The 22,662-nt window shown below is 44.9% G+C and overlaps 4 protein-coding genes across 11 annotated transcripts in view; 1 reads left to right on the forward strand and 3 right to left on the reverse strand.

The window, feature by feature from the left end:
* heph (polypyrimidine tract-binding protein 1 heph) overlaps positions 1-1,443 on the reverse strand; it is a 113,627-nt gene extending 112,184 nt beyond the window's left edge. For both annotated transcript variants that reach the window (XM_069041381.1, XM_069041377.1), the window contains exon 1: positions 1,073-1,443. Coding sequence is in view for 1 of the 2 variants with exons in the window: in XM_069041377.1 (XP_068897478.1) it covers positions 1,073-1,080 (8 nt within the window). In the remaining variant the exon portion in view is untranslated. The remainder of the gene's footprint in view (positions 1-1,072) is intronic.
* A 260-nt stretch (positions 1,444-1,703) lies between these two features.
* On the reverse strand, positions 1,704-11,353 carry Cchl (Cytochrome c heme lyase). Of its 4 annotated transcripts, none has more exons than XM_069041389.1 (6): positions 11,249-11,353; positions 2,959-3,181; positions 2,778-2,909; positions 2,564-2,730; positions 2,304-2,513; positions 1,704-1,913 (listed from the first exon to the last, which is right to left on the reverse strand). In XM_069041389.1, the coding sequence occupies exons 2-6, from the start codon at positions 3,172-3,174 to the stop codon at positions 1,853-1,855; spliced, it is 786 nt and encodes a 261-aa protein (XP_068897490.1). In that variant the 5' UTR covers positions 3,175-3,181; positions 11,249-11,353; the 3' UTR covers positions 1,704-1,852. The 4 variants fall into 4 exon arrangements, with proteins under 4 accessions (XP_068897490.1, XP_068897488.1, XP_068897489.1 ...); XM_069041387.1 differs by lacking the exon at positions 11,249-11,353 and adding an exon at positions 11,046-11,191; XM_069041388.1 differs by lacking the exon at positions 11,249-11,353 and adding an exon at positions 3,710-3,828.
* Positions 10,303-14,708, forward strand: LOC138125837 (putative uncharacterized protein DDB_G0279653). The gene is made up of 4 exons (XM_069041373.1): positions 10,303-10,463; positions 11,408-11,592; positions 11,643-11,787; positions 11,968-14,708. The coding sequence occupies exons 1-4, from the start codon at positions 10,391-10,393 to the stop codon at positions 14,529-14,531; spliced, it is 2,967 nt and encodes a 988-aa protein (XP_068897474.1). The 5' UTR covers positions 10,303-10,390; the 3' UTR covers positions 14,532-14,708.
* Positions 14,709-15,163: 455 nt separating this feature from the next.
* Positions 15,164-22,662, reverse strand: part of LOC138125834 (serine-rich adhesin for platelets-like) — a 33,475-nt gene continuing 25,976 nt past the window's right edge. For all 4 annotated transcript variants that reach the window (XM_069041370.1, XM_069041368.1, XM_069041369.1 and 1 more), the window contains exons 4-6: positions 19,772-19,948; positions 19,616-19,724; positions 15,164-19,568 (exon numbers count right to left, since the gene is read on the reverse strand). In XM_069041370.1, the coding sequence (XP_068897471.1) occupies positions 15,337-19,568; positions 19,616-19,724; positions 19,772-19,948 (4,518 nt within the window). In that variant the 3' untranslated portion in view covers positions 15,164-15,336. The remainder of the gene's footprint in view (positions 19,569-19,615; positions 19,725-19,771; positions 19,949-22,662) is intronic.

The following is a 22,662-nucleotide window of genomic DNA, read 5'->3' on the forward strand; positions in this document are numbered from 1 at the left end:
AAGACCTGAAAGGACCGAACGATACGTATTCTGATATTGCCTTTGAAGTCGACCGATCCCCACTAAAATATTGATGCGAAGGTGAGAGCAAGATTTCTATCGCGGCATATCTAAAACATCGAGAAACAAAGGAGAAATCATAAATAAATTAGGATTTTTCCGTCACAAAGAGAATCAACGAGCACGTGTAGGTACACGAACAACCCCCTGATTAAATTCCCGTAGATTTCCCAAGTCCATAAACAAAAGCGTAACCGAATAAAAAAACAAGAGCCCACAAAAAAATAATACATCCCGTCCCGTTTGAAATGCAAATTGCGTAACGGCATTAGCGCAGTCCGCCGGACTTAAACAAATTAAAAATTCTTTCAGATTCGGCCGTGCGACGCATTAAATTTGTCGCTCGACCGACAATTACCGACAAAAATCGCATTTCCATTCCGGGGACGGACCCGGAACTCGATTAGCGGCGGCGCCCCCGCCCAGGAGCAATCGTCGAATTGCGAATAGCTAGTGTAAATATTTCCCGCGACCGGGACGCGTTACCCGTCAAAATAAGAACCGGCCAGGGGGTGGCAATAAAAATTCAAATTTACAAATTTACATTTTAAATGCTTTTTCATACACGGTGGTCGCCTGACGATGCGTAACTGAAAATCGACCCCCGCTACTTTTCACATGATCAGCCAGCCCCCTCGCAAAAACCGAGACGCCGCCACATCGACCCGCACGACGGCTACAATTCGATTTTAATTATTCAACTCTTCCACAGGTAGTGCAGGTGCGCTTGTTGCAGATGCTCGTCGCTTGATTGATTGATCAGCCGAACGGGGCCCCGGTTCTGGACGTGCGTTTCGCCCCCGGATGAGACCGGCTCGGGGGGCCGCCGCTGGACCGTCCCGGTTTGGATGCAACTTCCGGCTGACACTTGCAGCGGGTGCACCGTGGGGGCTCAGCGGCCGCCCCCGGATCGTTCCCCGCCGGAATGCACACCCGCACGATCGTAAAACACGCGGCTGCCGACAAACAAATCGGCAAAACGGACATTGTTTACAGTAAATTGTTTACTTACCCGATCATTCTAAGCCGGCGAAACGGGGGTTAGTCGAGCTGGGAAGGGCGGACAAACACAGGGAGGTTGTAAATAAGCCTTCAGAACACTGTTGTTGCGTGGTTAAACGGCATACAGTTTTAAATTAATGATAAACACGATGTGTTAACAAGTGGTTTGTTAAGATGGCGAAACGTCAAGCAAGACAAAATTAGCGACAATTAAACGAACAATACGGTACTAACACAACACAATATGCACTTCCTAGTTATATAAATGTATAAAAATACTTTTCCAATACTGATAGGAGGTTTGTTGGTCCGAATACAGGTTTAAATTACATTTGGTCCGCTGGAAAAATCGTCTGTCAGATTCGCGTGCTGGAAGGGTGTGCGTGACGGTCGGCAAATCGGCGGACTGCCTTATCGACGCGGTATCGCGCCTCCGAACCGCCCCCGCACTATCGCCGGATCTCACGTCTCAATCGACGTTTTTCACGCCAAACAGAACGCCAATTACTCAAACGACTATTTTCCAATCGACGACGCATCAAGATCGGCTCCAGTCTCGTTTTCCTGTTGACGACTCACCCGAGACGCGAACCTAACCAACACGTCGCAAAAAATTCAAATGGAATGTGTAAACAAAGACAAATTGTTCACGATTTTTATTATCTCATCAACAACAACTGTATAAAAATGCAATGCAGGTGAAAGAAACAGTCACGTAGGCCTCATTTTTATTTCCAAAAACATCGACTACTGGCGGATTTTATTAATCATCCAAACCCCTGCAGGATTATCAATCTCCATACCTCCATCTCCACCACGCCACAGTCATCCTATCCCAGATATTTTCGAAGCTGAAACGAAAACGTGTTAACGCAAAGATCAATAAAATCATAAACTTCAACACAAGGCGCCTCGAGCTTGTTTCACTTTACCTGTGGCTTAAGTTCAAACAAACTTCAATTTGTTCAATTCCGCGCTCTTAAAACTTACGTAAACTGAGAAACGTCGCATCAAAATTGTGGCGAAAGTACATTAGCGCCGAGAAAACGCAAAATTGGGCTCGAGTCTCGGATAGAATTCAATTTTGATTCGAGAGTTCAGCGGCCCCGCTCAAATCAAACAAAATGCGACTCAGACAACGAATGCCGGTGATAATTAAATTAGAATATTTTATTTGGCAAGTGTAAACTTCTAGCGCTTCTAATGGCAAGAACCAACAATGACTCAAACTGCCTTTTTACCTATCCATTGCCGGTCTGACGTCCAACAGGGCAAATTGATACTTCTGGTCGACGACCCCGCCGTCGTAATAGTCGATAATGTACCTAACCTCTTTACCGCATCTGTCAACAATCCAGTCGTGCCTGTCAAATGGCAACTCATAACCTAACAACCACCTGATTCTGGCTCTAGGACTGTAGGTTGTTGCCAGACCCCCAAAACTTTTTAATCTGAAGACAAATCAATCAGTTTTGTTTTTAATTTTCTCAAAATAATCTACTTAGGATCTCCACACTCTTTGGCATGCAGAGCCTCCCACTTTAACACTTCCAACCAGGCTTGCTCGTTATTCGCGTTGTGAATTTTAATGATGTCATCCATGTCTTTTGGTTTGAGGTCGTCGTCCTTCCAGCGCCACCCTTTCCTCAACATGGCATTCCAAAACATCTAGAAACTGATGTTAAATCTAAACACTTTTTTACACTTGTTCATACTTGTTGACTGGGGTACACCCAAAACTGACTCTCCCCTTCTTTGACTATAGCTTTAGGAATGTTGGAGACTTGTCGGTGTGTCGGTAGCGGGAACGGCTGTCCTGGCGACGGATTCTGATTAGCGGGGCCCATCTACAACCTCCGATTACTAAAAATCAACCACTCACCACCTCAAACCTACCATATTCAACGGATTGACGTCGCCTTGCCCCTGATTGATGGGACACTCCCCCGACCCAATCTTCTTGTGCATCGGGCATTCCGCCGGGATGTTTTTCAACTCGTAGGCGCGAATCTGCTCCTTTTCAAAATCGCCGCGCTTGTGTATTTCTGCTGACGCGTTCGGGTGGACGATCTGAGTGGCCGCTATCTCCGCTGCGGACACCGTATTCCCCATCTCGACTCTGAAACCGGACAAAAAAGTGAGGTTATGTCAACTTACATAACACCGTTTAATTTTCGCCGGTGTTGCGCAACCACTAATTGTTATGTAAACACGCACTTACAATGAGTCTCACAAAATCAACTTGAAATTTTTTACAACTCAATTGAACTTTCTACACTGTGTTGCAATTTGACTAATTTCAGATGACATTCTGTCGTTAACGTCACGACCCCTGCTGCGAGGCTGCGGCTAAGGTTACAAAATTTGCAATTAATTTTTTACACTAATTAAGCCGTTTCATTACAAACGTGTCGCAACCAGACGATTATTACTCCATCAGGAACGCGTCCAGCATTATTCGATTAAATAAAACACAAAAAAAAAAAAACATTTAACTTGGGTGCCCCCCTAGCAATTTTTTTTAATTTTTGACAGATTCGATGCCAAATGTCGTGTCCTCGAGGTGAACTTTACGGAGAGATTTATTGACCAGAAAGCGGATGCGACCGTTGCATCTGAAATATTGAAAGTGAATCCAATCATTCACCTTTAACTTCGATTTCCCCAATTTTTTTGAAACCAAACAAAAAAAAAAACTGCACCTATCTCGACAAATCGTATGCAAAAATGTCAAAAAAGTATTGCACAACTCGGATTTATGTCAAACTGCAGAGATATGGGTTTATGCAAATATCGCGGTGTTACATGTTAAATACCAAACCGTCGTAAAATGTAAATATTGAAGAAACTGCGACACATTTTGTTTAAATGGGATGAGATTTTTGTATTCTTCACCTAAATAAATAAATAATGTAAATGTTAACGAGATGATCGTGGGAATGTCTCAATGATGTCGGTTTGACACCCGGACTTGGATGGTCCAGAATCATCGATTAATTTGCAAATGTTCGAGAAAAAAAACTAATGCAACCTTGAACGATCAGAAATGTGTGCTATGCAATCAACAGAAAATTATGCATGCATTACAAATTGTCCGTTAATTGGTAGAAAGCGAAGCGAATCGATGTATAACTGGTTGCCTACATAGCGCGAATCGCCAAGCTTGAAAAATGTTTTCTTTGGTTTGATTGAGTGCAGTAAAAGTGTGTTAAACTAGGCCATCTCCAAAAACCGCATTGATCTCTTCGATCGGTGTAGATTCCATCGAGTGAAATTCCTACACGACTCTGAGACAATAGCGCTCAGGAAATGTAAAGGAAGCAAATGACGCAATCTATTATAGCCGCCGCCAATTAAAGTTGGGTAATTAACTGAAAACAATCTTCTCCCATCGCCACCGATTGCGCAAAGCTGCATCTATTACCCGACGAAAATTCGTCCGAAGAGCTCCACGAGGAAAGCGCCCCACGATCCGCACTCGCCCACAAATCGGGAAGTCGCATCTGCGATGACATTATCGAGGCGACTTTCCCACGACGAGTCAAAGAGGTCGCGGAGAAAGCGAAGATCGGTGAACTATGAGTTCCGATCGAGTTCGCGACGTCCTCTGCCCCGAAGAATGCGTCTTGATTGGGGCACCGTCCGAATCAGCAAGTCAAATGGTGTTTGTTGCGTAACAACCACATCTTCGCGACCTTCCAATCTTCAACAATGGGACAACCCCTCGAAAGGAGTGCCTCGAGGACAATTGTGTGCAAATTGGCCTCGATTTGCTCTGTTTAGAGCCGTTTCACACATCATGCGAACAAATTGTCGAAACTTGGCAAACCGGAGTCCCGGACTAAGAATGGAAATAATGAGGTTTCACAAGTGAACAGTTGCGACCACAATATGAACATTAGTCCGACGATAAGATCGCCTCGAGTTGTGCAACTCACGATCGCTTGTGGTTGTCTTCGAGATGAGTCGCCCATCGATTTATTCTTACAGTTGCGACACGTCATCATGCTAATCACAACAATGCAGCCGCGGACACCTCAAGAGTCGACAAAAATCGAGGTTAACGAAAGTCGACACGTTTGCCCAAACTGGGTAACTGTAGCGAGTACTCGACAAACACATTAGATAACTCCTCCTTACGTCAGATTATCGATTTTGCAAAATGCAATTGAGAAACGAGATTTTCCTGAGATGCCGCATCCGCCTCGCCTTGGCGGCGTCCTGAAGTGGGTCGGAGAATACTTGACATTAATTGGACAACACAATGCGTTCCGGATTCGTTTGAAAACGCGTCGACGGTGCACAAGCCCATTGTGACAGGTGGCGAAATCTCGATCGTTTCCCACCGACGGCGACGTATCGATCCAAAATCGCCATCACCAATAACTGACTGTGGAGGCCTCTGCTAATGGCGAAACGCCGTGAGAACCGCGCATTTGCCAACATCTAGACTTGTCCTGTCTCAACTACACATGTCTTGGCTGCATCTGGGCCACACATTTGTCTTGAGTCGTGCCTAATTGGTGCGCATTTCGCAACACATCTAGATCACATTGAAAACGTTTAGAACGGGCAGGATTGCGTAAAGAGGATGGAGTACGCTACACTCGAGATTCTATATCTTCCAAGTCCTATTATTGAATTATTGACAATTGGTTTCCTTCCCACCCCTGGTTGGCACAATCGAGTGAGAATCGCCTCGGGTGTCGTGGTATTGGTGATCAATGATTGTTGGTCCAAGATCGGAGATAACACCGGAGAATTAATAATGAACGCCCACATCTTGGAGCGATCCGGGCACCCGCTACTGTGGCAAAACAATAGTTCAAGGGTGCCGTACAATTAAATTTCAATTAACTTGATCCAATCCATTAATAAAAATTAAGTGCTTGGCTAACAAACCATGAACCCATTTTGCCAACCATCAAGTCGTTAATTCGACTTTCGTGTCTGCAAGACCGCGGGTTTTGTGGTAGCCTATCATTAGGACGTTTTAAACCAGATCATTTGTTGGTTGTGAGCAAGGTCGAGCTTCGCAATTAGATTTCCGTTCACTGTTTATTCGGAGATTTTAACGCTCGACCAAACACCATCCCAGAAAATTTGGAGATGATGTGGGTGGTTACGCAATTAGGAAATCCACTTTTGGCTTGTAACATCTGCTCGGTATGCTCTCCCTCATTATTTAATCGAGAATTCTTCCCATCAGTATTGTCCAGAATCCGTGAGGTAATAATAAACGACTTTGCGTGCGCTGTTGGATAACTGAAGAGCCGTCAGTTATCCAACGTTTGACATTTAACATTTTTTCCGCTAAATGGACCATTTCGGCAGAAACGCACAATATACCGACGATGTTTGGCAACCGTGCATCCTCTTCGAAATTTGCTAACTTCTCTGCAGTGTTAACACGTTCAGGTTTCCTTCGCACAATTCCCAATTCGTCGATATCGAGATCCGAACAATTGCAAAACTCCAACAATGCGGTTGTTTAAAAAGCAATTCTCACCATTTCACTACTTTCTACGATGTAACAAATTGATGCAGAAAAAAATGGCTAAAGGTCAGGTTACGAATTACGTGTGGCTCCACGTACGACACAATTTCTATGAAAGGAGGAAGGTGGATTTTCTCAGGGGTGTCTGAAGGCTGGACGGGACAATGTGTGGCATTTTTAGCAGGCAGTTTGCGTGTGACGCAAGTCAGGAAAGGCTGCAGATTTGATGGAGGATATCGTAATTAAGTCTCGGTAATAGAAATTGCGAAGAATGAAGAACTCATCGGGCGTTGCGCAATCGGGCCATCACGATTGTTTTATAGGCCCAGGAATGGAAGCCGTGCTCGTTTGACATTTCCACTTGTTTCCCAAAAAATGCAAAGTGACAACTCAATCACACAATAACCTGTCATTATCTATGTAAATTTCAAGGGTAGGCTTTGTTTTGAAAGCGCCAAATCTGTGAGAATCTGACATATCTTGCCGAACCTTGAAATGTTTTCATTATGGATCCATCCGAGATCGTCGATTATCTAATCGGGCATGTAACAATTTTAATTGCCGGTTGTGGTGTACTGGAGGCGGCTTTCTAAAATTTTATCATCCATTAATTGCCCGCCACGGCTTAACTAATCGCATCTTTTATCACAGTATATTTGGATAATCAATTGTCGGTTTCAATGAGACCTCCGTTATTAAGTCAATCATTAAAAACAGATTTCCTGGTGAAAACATGTGTACGGTACATCTGTGCGCTATTGGAAAGTGCGCTTGACAAAGATATGGGTGCGGAGACCGCCGTGATGCTTATTTATATATTCCATTTCAGCGCTCAGGAATCTCTACCAGATAGAGTTATTTGTGGGAAATCTTCCACGATGAGCAATCTTCCTCGAAATACCAAATGTCAGGCCTATTACCTTTTTATTATCACGGCCCAAAGGTGAGGGACGCCGCTTCAACTTTAGCCGTGAAACAGCGCCTCGACTCACGTTTGGGCCGACATATCCAGATTTCCATCCAAGAGATATTTTCTGGATCTGCAAACGGGGACGCAAAATCGCGCGGCTCGTGTGTCAAGAGTTAGCGAACAAAACACACAAACCACGTAATTCGTTGCGTTTGTTTTTCTGCTTGCGTAACTTTAATAAAAACACTTAACGGTGATTATGCACCGTTGGAATGTTTCCAATCTGAGAAGATTTTATCTTGTCCCATTATCTGCGTGAATCATCAACGGTGGCCTCAACGAGCGACAAACAACTTGGACAAATTGTCCCTCGTAATAAATCGCGACCAACAAATAGCCTTAATCAAGTAACAAGAGCCGCTATCATTTTGAACTTTGACATGTCGCAGACGGAAACCCTTAATTAAGTGTCTTTTTCACGTCAACAAAGCAGAACTCGCGACAGTTAAACTGTTGTGCTCGTAAACCATGCGTCTCAAAACATCCCTGGTGATCCTGTTGGTGATCGCGGCTTCGATCGCCGATTGCAAACGTTCGAGGGGGCGCGGTCGGGGTTCGTCATCGTCGTCGGGCTTCTCTTTCTGGAATCGCAAGAAGAGCTCGTCCGACGGGAACAATCAGCCCAAGCCGTCGGCCCCCAAAGAACCGGAAGTGAAGAAGCAGACGGCGAACGTGCAGCAGGGCTCGCCGCAGGATCCCGCCCGTCCGATCGGGTGGAACGCGGACAAGAAGCAGACGGCGAACGTGCAGCAGTCGGCGAACGTCCAGCGGGGCTCGCCGCAGGATCCCGCCCGTCCGATCGGGTGGAACGTGGACAAGAACAACAATCAGCCGCAGAAGCAAAACGTGAATCCTTCCCACGCTGGGGCCTACCCGCAGAGCGGAGGAGCTCCCGTTGCAGGCGGCCCACCGCAAGGTGGAGGTTATCCGAGTGCAGGTGGCTACCCACACGGCAATCCCAGTCAAGGTTCTCCTGGTTATGGGTACCCGCAAAACGCCGGGGGAGTTCCCACTTACGGGAACGGTGCTCCGGGGTACAATTACGGTCAGCAACAGCAACTCCCAGGACACTACCAGAATCCAGGAGGGTATGGAGGTCATCCTCAACAGCAACCAGGTATGGGAGGAGGGTACGGAGGTTACCCTCAACAGCAACCAGGCATGGGAGGGTACGGGGGTTATCCTCAACAGCAACCAGGCATGGGAGGGTACGGAGGCTATCCTCAACAGCAACCAGGCATGGGAGGGTACGGAGGCTACCCTCAACAGCAGACGGGCATGATGGGGTCTATGTTCGGAGGCAACAAGCACGGATACGGCGGTTATGGTGGTTACGGTGGCTACGGCGGGTACGGCATGAAGAAATCTGGCGGTTTCTTCGGCAAGCACGCCTTCCGCAACGTCTTAGGTGGTCTTTTTGTCTGGTATCTGGTCTCAGGTCTGGTAAGCAGACCTTACAAAGTGTACAACTACTACAACCAACCCAAGGAAGAGCGTCAGGAGATTACTCTTCCGTCAAACGTTTTGATGCTGTGCAACGAAAACGCGACCGGAATATGCGTCCCGGGTACTGCTGCCATTTGCACCCAAGACAACAAGATTCTCTGCGTCACCGCCATGGCCGCGACTGTGCCTTGTCAAGACAACACCGGCGCTTTCTGCGTCAACAGTACAATTCCTTGTGTGGACGCCAACGACCCTCTGTGTCAGAACAAGACGTCAGTTGACAACACCACGACTGTCAATCTGCCGTGTTTCACCAACATGACGCTCGAACCGGGTCCCACAACGAACGTGACGCTTCCAGTGAGTGAGAACAATAGATTCTGTGTGACCACCATGGCGGTCCCCGATCCTTCGGTTCCCGTCGACGATGGCAAAACTAACAAGACAGAGCCGGCTTTGCTTCCTGCGAATGCGACAGGTGCGGAGGGGTTCAACGCTTCCGTACCGGTCAATTTGCGGCGACGTTAGTCCATAGAATAATTTATTTAATCTTCCTCCATTACAATGTAGACAATAACGATCAATAAAACTAGCAAACAGAGCACGTCTTTGGTAATTGTCTTGCTTCTTTAGAATTCTGCCAGGACTCAAGGCCTAGACGGCGTTCTGGGGAGCGTCGACGCTTCGTGGAACTTGTGCAAGTCGAGCTGTGTTTACTGTTTGAAATGGAATAATTGCGGTGACGACACCGCGACCTTTATTAATCGGAGGATGGGTCGGCTATGCTAATCCGGTCTGGAGAAAATACGGCAGATCGAGCGTATCCTTGGCGTCCAAATCCGCATTCTAACCTCCGCACAATGCTCAAACCGTGTTCACACGGGAACAATCTTCGCCTGGTCGTCTTCCAACCCAGAAAAAAATCACGACTCGGTGCGACCTTACAGCTTCACTTTCACTCAAATAGTCTTCGATCTGTTTGCGGTACTGAACTTTGCGATATGTCACCAGACCGGTGCACTTTTAGCATGGAACGAGCCCCAAAAAAATATGAGGACGCGGAATGAAAGTTTCATGGGAGAGCTTTGATGGGCTCGGCTCCGTGTTCTGCACACGAATTGATCCTTTGTCGTTTTGTAAACGTGCAAAACACGATTGCATCTCATCGAATAACCGAACGGTGTTGTCTTTATTCCGGTCACCACCGCAGAAGGTCGACCCGGAGTCGGACACTATTTTTATCGAAAATTGTCATCTCCGCAATTCGATTCTCGCTCGTCCTTGAGTTCTTCTCTCGTTTTGAATAAGCGGACGAGCTTTGTCTGTAGAAACCGAGAGTGTTTCTTTGGGTCGGCCGTTCCCCCAACCGGTCTCAGCCCCTCTTCAGAGGACATCCTTTCACTAACATCTTCAAGATGCATCCGAGAGTCTCTTCAGTCATTCAGTGGCTTACCAACATGAAGGGTGTCAGTGCGTTTATATTTATAGGTGAGTACAATGAACAAAGGAGTGCAAGTGAACTTGGTGCAAAGTGGATAATTTAGTGGCATCCCGAGTGCTGGATTCTTGCACAATCCATTTTTTTACATTTTATTACGCACCTTCTCGTGCGAAAAAATATCACAGGCGCATTGTGACTGCAACTAGAGCCGCCTCGAACATTATATAATTATATTTATATAATTTATGAGAAAAAATTTCACCCAAATTTTTTTGACCCCGATTCCAACAATAAACAAATTAAACAAAAACTGTACACGAGTCTTGTTCAGTAACACCACCGTCACAACTCTCATGGTAGTCTCGAGAGCTGGTGACCGGTTTTAAATGCATAAACACTACATTTACATAACCACACATTAACTATTCAAATTAATTCTTTCAACTACAAAATTATGAATAATTGTCGCGTAAAAATCTAAATTGAAAACTGTACACTAATTTGTGAAACTAAATGTTGAAATTCACGCTGTAGGGTGTATAATAATTAATTTGTACTGAAATATCCACACAATTTGTGAGGTTAGGTTTAGCAAATTATCGAAAATTTGTCCTCGCAGTTTTGATTACCTTTCGTTGAAGAGTTCTGAAAGTGTTGCAATTACTGAATCGAGTTGTCCTCTTCACTAACATTTACACACATTTTCGCAATTATTGTAATTCATAAGCTGACACAAACTAGGTCACGACCTGCCATAACGTGACGTCGTAGCGCCCTGCCTTACCGACTCAATTAAGCCTCATGAATAATTAATTAATTAATAAATTCTCACCTTTATCGAAATCCTCGATCTCATCTCGCCTAAATTGCTCAAGTGGATATTTTACAAGAACGTTGCGTAACCGGAATGCAGCGTCCTCGCGCACCGCGCAGATGGCGCTGCGCTCCCGGATTCTTTAAAGTCGGATTCTTATCCCGCTTTGAATTCCAGCCGCGTTGGGCTGCTCCTGGGCCCAGTTCCAGTTCCTGAACCACCGCCCCTTCCCGATGTACAGCCTGGAGAACATGCCCGACACGATGTTCTCCTGCCGGGACAAAATCCTGGGGGGCTATTACGCGGACGTGGAGACGATGTGTCAGATGTTCCACATCTGCGTGAAGGTCGCCGGCGTCGGGGTGAGTACAATCGCCTCATTGTTCGGCAAGGTCGCATTGCTCCATTCCAGGTGCAAGACTTCCGGTTTCTCTGTCCCAACGGAACGGCGTTCGACCAAGACCACCAGATCTGCGCCGAATGGGAGGACGTCGATTGCGACATCTCCACATTGTACTACTCCAGCGACAACTTCGACCTTTACCGCATCGGATCAGGTACTCGCACTTTCACTTTCCAGCTGCATCTTCGCCTCCGGGGGGTGTTGCACACGCTGCAAGAAGTCGACTGGCACGTTATGCTAAACTCGTTATGTCGTCTGCCAGTTACGAAAACGCGATTTACATTTGTGGCCCCGTTTTGAAATCGGAGCACCAGATTAAATACCAATTTTTTAGGTTTTGAGTCAAAAGCTGTGAAATACGGTGAAGATGAAGAAACGTTCGCTCTTCAACGCGCGGAGACAGGAGATGCCAGGCTGAATCGAGACCACCAGTCCGAGAGGGTCAACCAGCACAAGGAACAAGCCCCACTGAGGAAGAACAGGCCCCAGAACAACTTCAACAACAACAACAACAATAACAACAACAACAAGAATAATAACAATGACAGGGATATATTTAAGGGATCCAGCAGCTCGAATTTCTTTAACAACAAGAATGGTGGCAAGGAAACTGAAGATGATTATGATGATAACGTCAACGCGAACCAGGACAATGATCAGTTCCAGAAGAAGAAATTGGTGAGGAAGCAGCAGAGAAGACCTGCTCAGAATGACAATGGACAGTACAACAATAATCAGAATAATAATCAGCAGAATCGCAGACCTGCGCAGAATGATTTCCAGAATGGAAATCGTCAGCAGAATAGACAGCAGCAGAACAACGATTTCCAGAACGGCAATCGTCAAAACGACTATCAAAACAATCGTCAACAGCAGAACAATCGCCAGCAGCAGAACGATCATCAAAACAATCGCCAACAGCAGAACGATCATCAAAACAATCGCCAACAACAGAACGATTATCAAAATAATCGCCAACAGCAGAATGGTAATCGCCAACAGCAACAAAATAATAGACCTGTCCAAAACAACGATTATCAAAATAACCGCCAGCAACAGAACGATTATCAAGGCAATCGTCAACAACAGAACGACTATCAAAACAATCGCCAACAGCAAAATACCGATCACCAAAACAGGCAACAGAATAATAACAGGCCTCAAGACAACTACCAGAACAACAACCGTCAACAATCGAACAACAGAGGTCAAAACAATGACCAGAGCAATCGGCAACAACAAAACAGGCAATCCCAAAACAATGACCATCAAAATAACAACCGGCAACAACAGAATTTCGAGGCGCAAACTTACCGCCCCAGTCGTCCCACCGGATTTGTCAACAACTTTGCCGGAAGCAGTTACGTGCCGACAACTCCTCGCCCTGTCAGTACAACCAGTCTTGCCGAAACTAACAAACCCAGAAATGGTCAGCGACAACAGTACAACAACGCTGACAGTTTCAGACAGACCCAGAACTCGCCTACTCCCTCTTACACGATAAGCACTCCGGCTCCATTCAAGCAGAGTCAGCAGTACAACAGTCCGCCTAGCAGACAAACCACCCAGAACAACTACAACAACGGGCAGTACAACCCCACGACGCAAGCGCCGCAAAAAGAGACGGAGAACTATCCGGTGAATTTCCCCAAACAGTCGTACAACAAGCCCACTGAAAACTATCCGACCACGAGGTTTACGCAAAAGCAGACAGAAAGTTATTCTACTCAAGCTCCGTCGACGAGAAATAATCAATTCAGTACTCACTACGATATACCTAAGGTGAAACCGACTGAGAACTACCCTACTCAGACCACAGCGAACAGGAACAATCAATTTAACAATCAGTACAACGCACCTAAGAGCAAGGCGACTGAGAATTATCCGACTCAAGCGCCGGTCAGTCGAAACAGTCAGTACAACAACCAGTACAACGCACCTAAGAGCAAGGCGACTGAGAATTATCCGACTCAAGCCCCGGTCAGTCGAAACAATCAGTACAACACCCAGTACAACGTGCCTAAGAGCAAGCCGACCGAGAACTACCCGACTCAACCCCCTAAAGTTACCCAGTTCAACACCCACTACGACATCCCTAAAGTAAAGTCGACGAAACAGAGCGACTTCCCTAGTACTCCGTTCAAAAACGATTACTCGACGCAATTCAGCAAGAAACCGACAACTCCCGTCAAGCAGACAGACAACTACCCCACCACCTTCGCCCCCAAGTTTAACAAGTCTCCCTCGCAGTCCAGCAACTACCCCTCGACGTTCGCCCCTCGTACCAACTCCGCCTACACGCAGATCTCCCAACAGACGACGCAGTACAACTCGCAGAACAACTTCAACCATCAGCAGCAACACAGCACTCCGAGAACGACTCCCTTCACGCAGTACACCCCAACAGTGCCGAAGATCTCGTCGACGACTCCCGTGGCGCGGTCCAACAGGTTCGACGAGACGCAGTACGATGACGGTTCCTACAATTCCAAGTACGACAGGAACGAGGATGAGTTCTTGAAGACGGCTCACAGCCAGAATATCGCCAGTAGCAGGAACGAGTACTCCAAGTCTACCAAGAATGTGTCGCCGTCCACGCAGAAACCGCATTTCGAGTCGCCGAGGCCATTCTCCGTCAGTCCCAACACGCCCAAAGCGACGGACTACCCCAAGTCCACCCCCAGGCCATTCAACAACAATAAGAACAACAACAACAACAACAAGAATCAGGGAGGTTCGAGCAATAACAACAACAACAACAACAAGAATCTGGGAGGATCGAGCAACAAGAAGGTCAAGGATGCCAGTTATGATTATGCGTATTATGACACGAACGTGGGGAGCGAGCCAGAGTACGAGATCGACACGGAGATCAAGAAGGCAGCGGTGAAGAATTAGGAGTAGTTTAAATTTTAGTTGTTTGTTTTTTAAGTCTGTTTTAATTTTATTTTATGTACTTAATTGTCAAATATGAGCAGTATTTTTGTATCGAAATCAGAGAAATTAACTTTATTCTAATCTAAGGTTGTACATATTGTATTATTATAATGAATAAAGTACTGTTATATAAAAGTATGTGGCTATCATAAAAGAAGTCGCGCCAAAAAATCAACACAAAGTTGTTTTTATTGCTTCTGATTCTAAGCAATATTAAAGAAATTATTAAATGTCGGTGGTTTGATATTTGGACGGTGGCGACATCTGACATTTGACGTTCGCCGAGTGACGTGACAAAGATATTTTTTTAACGTGGTAAGAAATTCCCAAAAAAACAGCATTCTTAATTCGTTTCTTGTTTTGCTTTAATTGCATACAAAAAAAAATCAAAATGTGAGTGAGTATTTAGTTACTTAACTGGTATGTCTGACATTTCAGCGAGTACCACAATAAACTCGGGGCGACAAACACTCAGATGCTTTTAATTACATTTAAATTTCAAAAAATGCTGCGACAATAGAATGATCAAGAATCTAGTCACAAGTTTGACGTTTGAAGTGACATCTGACAGTTGACGGGTGAGAAAAAGTTCGTTTAAAATTTAACAAAATAGTTTATTGATTTAATTTAATTACATTATTCTATGAGTATTTATAACAAATGTATGTTCATTAATAATTACAAGAATTCATTTACCCTAGTAGGACGCGCGAATCGGGACAAGTGTGGCATCACCCTGGCGGATGACATAAGAGAGCTTCATTATTTACAAACACCTCTCGGGCTTAACTTTTGTACAAATCAGTTTTTTATCGTCGAAGTAAGTGCCCAAGTCGCACACGAACTTCATATCCAACAGTTGGTTCTTCGTGTACCCCGAAGTGCAGTAGTGGAAGAGCCTGCAGTCTCTCGGGTCCGAGTAAAACTTGTTGATGGCCTTCCCGAAACAGTTGAAAATGTACGACTTGAGCTTTTCTTTGCGGACGTGCAGTTTGTACACCATCGAGAGCGGGGTGGTGTGGAGGGATTCCTTCGCCGATTCGGCTTGCGTAGGGTTGGCACTTTTGAAAAGGGGGGCGTCTGTCGCTGGGACGTCTTCTGAGTATTCTACGGTAGTGGTCGTGTGGATTTTTGAGGTAGAATCGATTTCTTTCCCGGATAGGCTTTCTGTGGTGGTCAGTTGAGTGGTCAGAGCTTCGATGATTTCCTCTTCGATGGCGATTTTCCGCCTGCTCGGCTTTGAAGTGAACACTTCGGTACTAAACCTATGTCTGGGATTTGGTCTTCGGTAACTTGCGGAGCTTCGAGTGCGCGGGGGGCGCGTCCTGCGATTGGTACCTCTTCCACGAGGTCTGGTAGGGGACATTTCCGTGGTTGTCGAGTCGGCGGGGGTCAAATTTGTAGCCGTTATTTCCGTCACCGGCTCGGTAGTCGACTCGAAATTATCTTTAACAGTACTGAACAGCGTAAATTCCTCGGTACTGGCAGTACTTTTCTCGTAGATTGAAGCAGTAGTTGTAGTAGTCGTAGTAGTAGTAGTTGCTGTAGTAGTACTAGTGGAAGGTTCTGTTTGCGTTTCAGTAGTACTTTCGTCCATATCTTCAAACTCCGTAGTACTTCTTACCTCAACTGGAGGAGGAGTTGTTTCTTCGTCCAAAGCGTAATCAGCCTCTTCGAATTCGTCGTTGTCGGAAGATTCTCTAGTAGCAGTAGTTGTTGTACTTGTAGCCTCTGAAGTACTAGCAATTGTTTCAGTTTCAACTTCATCTTCTTCGGGCACTTCAGGAGTAGTACCTTGTTTTGGATTCGACAACAGCGCTTTTTCATCTTCATATCCATCGTCATCTTCATATTCATCATCATCTTCATATTCATCTTCACCATCTGTATCCTTACTCGATTCTGTAGGTACTTTCGTAGTCGTCTCGCTCTCGTCATTTTCACTCTTTGGTACTTCACCCGTTTCGACCAAAACATCTTCGATTGGAGTTGTGGTCTCCAACACATCTTCATCAGAACTATCCAATCTACTTCTACTTCTCTCTTCTAGTCCTAATTCTGAATCTTCTTCCTTCTCAAGCAAATCTTCAACAACTTGAGACTCTTCTCTGATGGTTGTTGTTTCATTTTGAAGTACATTTTCCCTTTGACCGGCTTCAGTTGTGCTTTCCTCTACATCGTCCACGGTAGAATCATCAACTTTAGACTCTTGTTTTGTTTCACTAACATTCACAAATTCGTGACTTTCTTTTTCGGTTTCTTCGTCTAAAACTTCTGATTCCTTTGGTTTCGAAGTCGTAGTTACCAAAACATTTTTACTTTCAACTGACAAACTATCTAGGTGTCCCTCCGTAGACGCAACAGTGCTTATTTCAACCTTTTTACTCGATTCTTCAATCTTTGCTGCTTCTGTGCTCATTCTAACTGCACCATCGTGAGTAGCAGCCGATAAACTATCTAACTTTGCCTCCGGAGTAGAGACAGTTGTTTCTTTCACATCTTCAACCTTCTGTGCTTCTGTGGTACTTGTAGTTCTACTCCTCGGTCTCTCCGTTTCAGCTTTTTTACTCACTGTTTCAATCTTTGCTGCTTCTGTGGTCATTCTAACTGCACCATCATGACTAGCAGCAGATAAACTGTCTAATTTTGCGCCCGGAGTAGAGACAGTTGTTTCCTTCTGTGCTTCTGTGGTACTTGTAGTTCTACTCTTCGGTCTCTCCGTTTCAGCTTTTTTACTCATTGTTTCAATTTTTGCTGCTTCTGTGCTCATTCTTACAGCACCATCGTGAGTAGCAGCCGATAAACTGTCTAATTTTGCTTCCGGAGCAGAGACAGTTGTTTCTTTCAGATCTTCAACCTTCTGTGCTTCTGTGGTACTTGTAGTTCTACCCCTCGGATGAATCCTTGGTCTCAATCTCGATAAATATGACGAAGAGTACTTTTTCTTGCTTTCGTTCATGATTTTCGCTTGACGAGCACGTTCTCTGCTGCGTCTTTGAGCAAACCAAGGATTTTCCGTTGTGGTGGTGGTCGTGGTTGTCGTTGTAGACATAGTTATTGTGGTTGTAGGAAGTTCTGTTGTTGACAGTTCTTCATTTTTAGTGGTCGTCTCCATATTATCCTCGTTCTGATCTTCCTTTCTGGCTTCTTCTGTAGTAGTAAATTTCTTCTCATCTTCCTGTTCTGTTTCTAGTTCTGTGATATTTTCTTCTTCATCTAATCCACTTTTTTCTTCTTTTAATTTCTCACCAATCTCTTCGTGTAAATTCCCCGTCCCACTCTCATCTTTATCTAATTCTTCTACATATTCTTCATCAAGTTCTCTTCCTTTTGGCTCTTCTTCAACTTGCCCTTGATCTACATACGTCTTATCACCTCCACCAATTTCATCCAATCCACCATCCTCTTCTTCTTTTTCCAAAGCTCCAACATCTTCTTTCTCATTTTCATCCAACTCTTCATCTACTTCTGTTGCCCGTTCTTCTGTACCATCTGCTCGATCATCATCCAACCCTTCTTCTTCCTCTTTCTTCTCATTTTCTAACATATTGTGTGTCACAGCTTCGTAATTATCATCCACATAATCTTCATTTTCTAAGTTCGAAGAAGTAACAGGAGCATCTGTCGTCGTGGTAACAACTTGCTCTTTTTCCGTAACACTGAGAACGTCCCCGACAATATTGAACTTACTCTTTCTCTTAAACAGAGCGCTCTCCCGGAAATTGTCACCACTTCCTCCTTTTTCAACTTCTTCTACTCCATCCCTAGTCTGATTGTCCGCCAACTCCGGACTCTCCACAATAGGCGCCAGCTGTTCGTTGATTTCGGTAATATCTTCCGGATCTATTGGTACCTTGACGGTACTACTCGTCTTCTCGTGACTCTGGTACCAATCAAACAAAAACTTCAACACGTCGACAGCCTCTTGTTCGTTGCGTATCACGTCCGAATGCTTGACCTGTCTCTTGCGCCTCTTGTGTTTGATTTTTGGTACGTCGTGGTAGAACGGATCGAGTACCACATCGTGGTCCTTGTACTCGTCGTAGGACTTTGGCGGTTCCTCCAACAGTGGACTCACTCCGATCGTACCCAACGAGTAGTTCAACCTTCTGCCGCTAGCATCGCTCACGCTAGCACTAGCACTGATGATGATTCTCGGGGGTGCTTGGTGGTCATTCGTGTATCTCTTGGTCTCGATGTGGTGGCCCAAAGTGAACGGTGCCGGCGAACTAAAGGTCAGAGGTGGCAGCGTCGGCAGCAGGGGCAGCGGCAGCTGGACCTTTTGGGGTTTCTCGGTACCATAGGTCTGGTACAGTACTGGTTTGAGCGATGACACGTACGTGGTTCTGAACGTGGTGGGTTCTTTGTGACTGTTGTAGGGGTGTTGGCGGGTGGTGGACACGTGTTCGGTGCGATACGTCGTTGTTTTGAACTGGTTCCTAAACTGTCCGTGTCTCAAAATGGGGACATTCGAGTGATGGTACTGGTAGTTGTGCGGCGTCTCGGTGTGGTACTCCTGGTTGTTGTTCTCGGTCTGGTAAGTGAACCCGTAGTTGATGTCAACCGGAGTCGCCGGCGGCTGGACTTTGACCTTCTGTGTCGACGACACTTGAGGGCGCGGGGTGTGCGGTACCACCCTCAACAACTCCTCCTTGTCGGGAGTGCCGTAGTTGGTGTGCGCGGACACCACCGTCTTCTTGTTGCCGTCGCTGTTGCTGAAGACTTGCTGCTGGAAAGTGACCGTCTTGGTCCGGATGCTGGGCGGGGCCACCGGATTCAAACTGATGTTGATCTCTTCCGGGTTGAACCTGATATCCGGTCTGCTCGAGATCGGGAAGTGGTGCGTCGAGATCACTTTAGGCGCCGTCGTCACCGTCGACGTCGTGAAGTACTGCGTGCGCGTCGTCTTCGTCTTGGGCCGAGGAGTGGTGGTCGTGGTGGTGGTGGTGGTGGTGGTCGAGGCCTTGATGATGATGGGCGGGTCGGTCTCGGAGTTATCTGCAAGTCGAGCATGACCGTCAAGCCGCGACCGCTCCAGGACTCACCTTCCGACAAAGACGGCTGGGTGTTGCCGTACAGCTCCAGATTGAGGCTGTAGAACTGCTCGGATTTGGAGCAGTCGACCTCGTCGATCCTCTCGCAGACTCGGGTCTCCTGAAATTGAGACGGTCAGTGCTGGATGAGACACCACGGGGGACTACCTGGTCGAAGACGGTACCGTTGAGGCACAGGAACCGGATGTCCATGGGTTCGTCCAGCTGGCCGATGGTGCAAACGTGAAACATCTGGCAGTTGGTCTCCAAGTCCGCGTAGTAGCCGCCTATGACCTTTCCGACGCACGAGAAGTTCGTGTCGGGGAGGTTGTCGAAGTCCAAGTACTGCAAACAGATCGGGTATAAGAGAGGACCTCGAACGGCACCCTGCGTAACTCCTCTTCCGCGATGTCCCACTTGCCTATAAAGGCGCATTTTTGCATTCTCGCCTCATCCTACGCTCGGAATTCTTTGGAAAACGAAAGTATCTCGGCAGAATCTATCTCGACGGTCTAGTTCCGCATCTCTGATCGATTTACAATGCAAAGCAGTCGCAAAGCGGCGATTTATGCTTAATTAAGCTAATTTATGAATGAGGTGAGTCAGTGGTGTTGTGCAAAAGAACGGGACAATACAGTCGACGTACATGTCCATCCAGCGAGATCTAGCGTGGTTCGCCTAGCGCCTACCCATCACGCATCTCTTGTGATTAATGGGCGAGTTCTTGGTATTTGCGGATGATGGGCGAAAATTTATCGACGGTGGATCGTGATGTAACCTCGCTATAATTTTGTAACGACGTTCGGATTAATAAAAGGCTAAATTTATAGCTGCAGGTCAACAAATTCGAAATATTTGTTTACATCACGTATGCAAACGGCTAATTTGAATTTCTGAATGATCAGCCGTCCACTCCTGCTGGAATATTTACGCGGTGAATAATCCTGGTGGTTATCAAGTGCAGATTGGTCTTAGATCGAGATCCACGCAAAAAAAAATCCTTTCTTTTCTTACGTTGCTCCTTTTCCGAATTTTCTATCGGTGTGAGAAACTTTGTCGTAATCGTAAGAATGTCGAATTACGCAAACACCGTGGCGACTATTTCGTGTGTCGACTCGTATAAATCAAGATTGCTTGAATTATCACCGCAATATGTTGTGTACAACAAGCCAAGCCAAAAGAAGGTATTCCAGGAGGAGACTGACGTGTCAAGACAAAAGATCAAGGATTATGGACTGAGTAACTGAAGCAGGCTAGATCCATAATTTGATAAGATGTCGTTTCAAATAATGAAAACTTTTGTACTGATTTTCAGCAATCAAAGAATTGTCATCTAATCAATCAATCAGTCATTACTAATCAATCAATCAACCAATCAGTGAGTTTACTAGAGACTCTTCTTTCACAGTAGATAGTATTTTTATTTTCAAACACATTTTGAACTATTCGTAAACCCTGAGCCATTGGAGTATGGTTTTTCGTACTCAACAATACCGCTTCTTGATCTTCATCTTCTAAGTCATCATCTACATCTTCACTGGGTTTGGTAAATCTTCTGCATTCTCGTCATTTTCACTGTTTATTACTTCGACCAAAACATACTCGACTGGAGTTGATGTCTTGAACACTCAGAGCTATCCAATCGAATTCCACTTCTCTCTTCTAATCTTCATTCTGAATCTTATTTCTTCTCTAACGAAGCTTCAATAACTTGATATTCTTCTTCGATGGTTGTTGTTTCATTCTGAAGTACATTTTCACTTTGATTCAGTTGTGCTTTCTTCTAAATCGTCCACAGTAGAATCATCTTTTGATTCTCTTTTCGTTTTAATAAAATTCACAAAATCGTAATTTTCTTTTCCGGTTTCTTCATCTATTATTACGTCTGATTCACTCGATCTAAAAGTCGAACTTACCAAATGATTTCCATTTGAAATTGATAAACTATCTAAGGGTCCCAACATAGAAGCAACAATATTTATTTCAAATTCTTCACAAAACTTTTCCACCTCTGCTGCTTGTGTGCTCGTCCTAACTGTACTTCTTTGCTTTTTAATTTATTTCTAATAATGCTTCCATAGAAGAAACAATATAGTCCAATTTTTACCCTTTTGCGATGACGTCATTATCTAGTAACTTTACGTAGGTATGTTTGAGCTAGGATCAGAAACCATTTTGAATTGATTATAAATAACTATAAATGTGTCAAATTTGTTGACAATTGCTTCGAAAGGTTATGTTTGTAATCAATGTAATAAGTGAAAAAAATTAAAAATTGTCAAATTGACAGGAGCATAAAATAACCTCAAAGTGACCATCAATAAATAAACGTGCCTTTTTTTTTGTTTTTTTCTGTTTCTGTTGTTTCAATAAAGAGAAAGCGAGGAAGGAAATCGTGACGTCACCTCAAAAGGGTAAAAATTGGACTATAGTTGTTTTTAATATTCTTTTCAAATCTTCAATCCTTTGTGATTCTATGGTAGTTCTAGTCGTACTGCTTGATGAATACTTGATCTTGATCTCAATCTCCATAAATACGACGCTGAGTACTTTTTGTTATTTCGTTCATAGTTTTCCCTTGACGAGCACATTCTTTGCTGCGTCTTTAAGCAAACCAAAAATCTTCAATTGTGGTGGTCATCGTTATTGTTGCTGTAGCAAGTTCTCTTATTGCCAGTTCTTCATTCTTAGTGGTGATCTTCATATTATCTTCCTTTGCAACTTCCTCTCTAATAGATATTCTTTCAATTTCTTTCCTCTGCTTCTAGTTCTCTGACGTTTTCTTTTTGATCTAATCCCGGTCTAAGTTATTTTTGCAACGTTATCTTTCATAGTTCCTTAAGACTGATTTCTTTGCCCTTAATCTTGCTTTTGTTTTCAAATGAATTTATCAAAAATGTTTGACAAGTTTTATCATCATCATCATCATTCAATTGTCATCATCATTATCATCATCCTAAACTCTCTTTGATGAAATCCGATACGTTGTACAGCTTTAATACCAGCATCTAGTGTGCCTCAGGGGTCAAACCTTTGACCTTTGTTTTTTTTTATTTTCT

This window comes from Tenebrio molitor, chromosome 3, assembly GCF_963966145.1.
Source record: "Tenebrio molitor chromosome 3, icTenMoli1.1, whole genome shotgun sequence".
Lineage (NCBI taxonomy): Eukaryota > Metazoa > Arthropoda > Insecta > Coleoptera > Tenebrionidae > Tenebrio > Tenebrio molitor.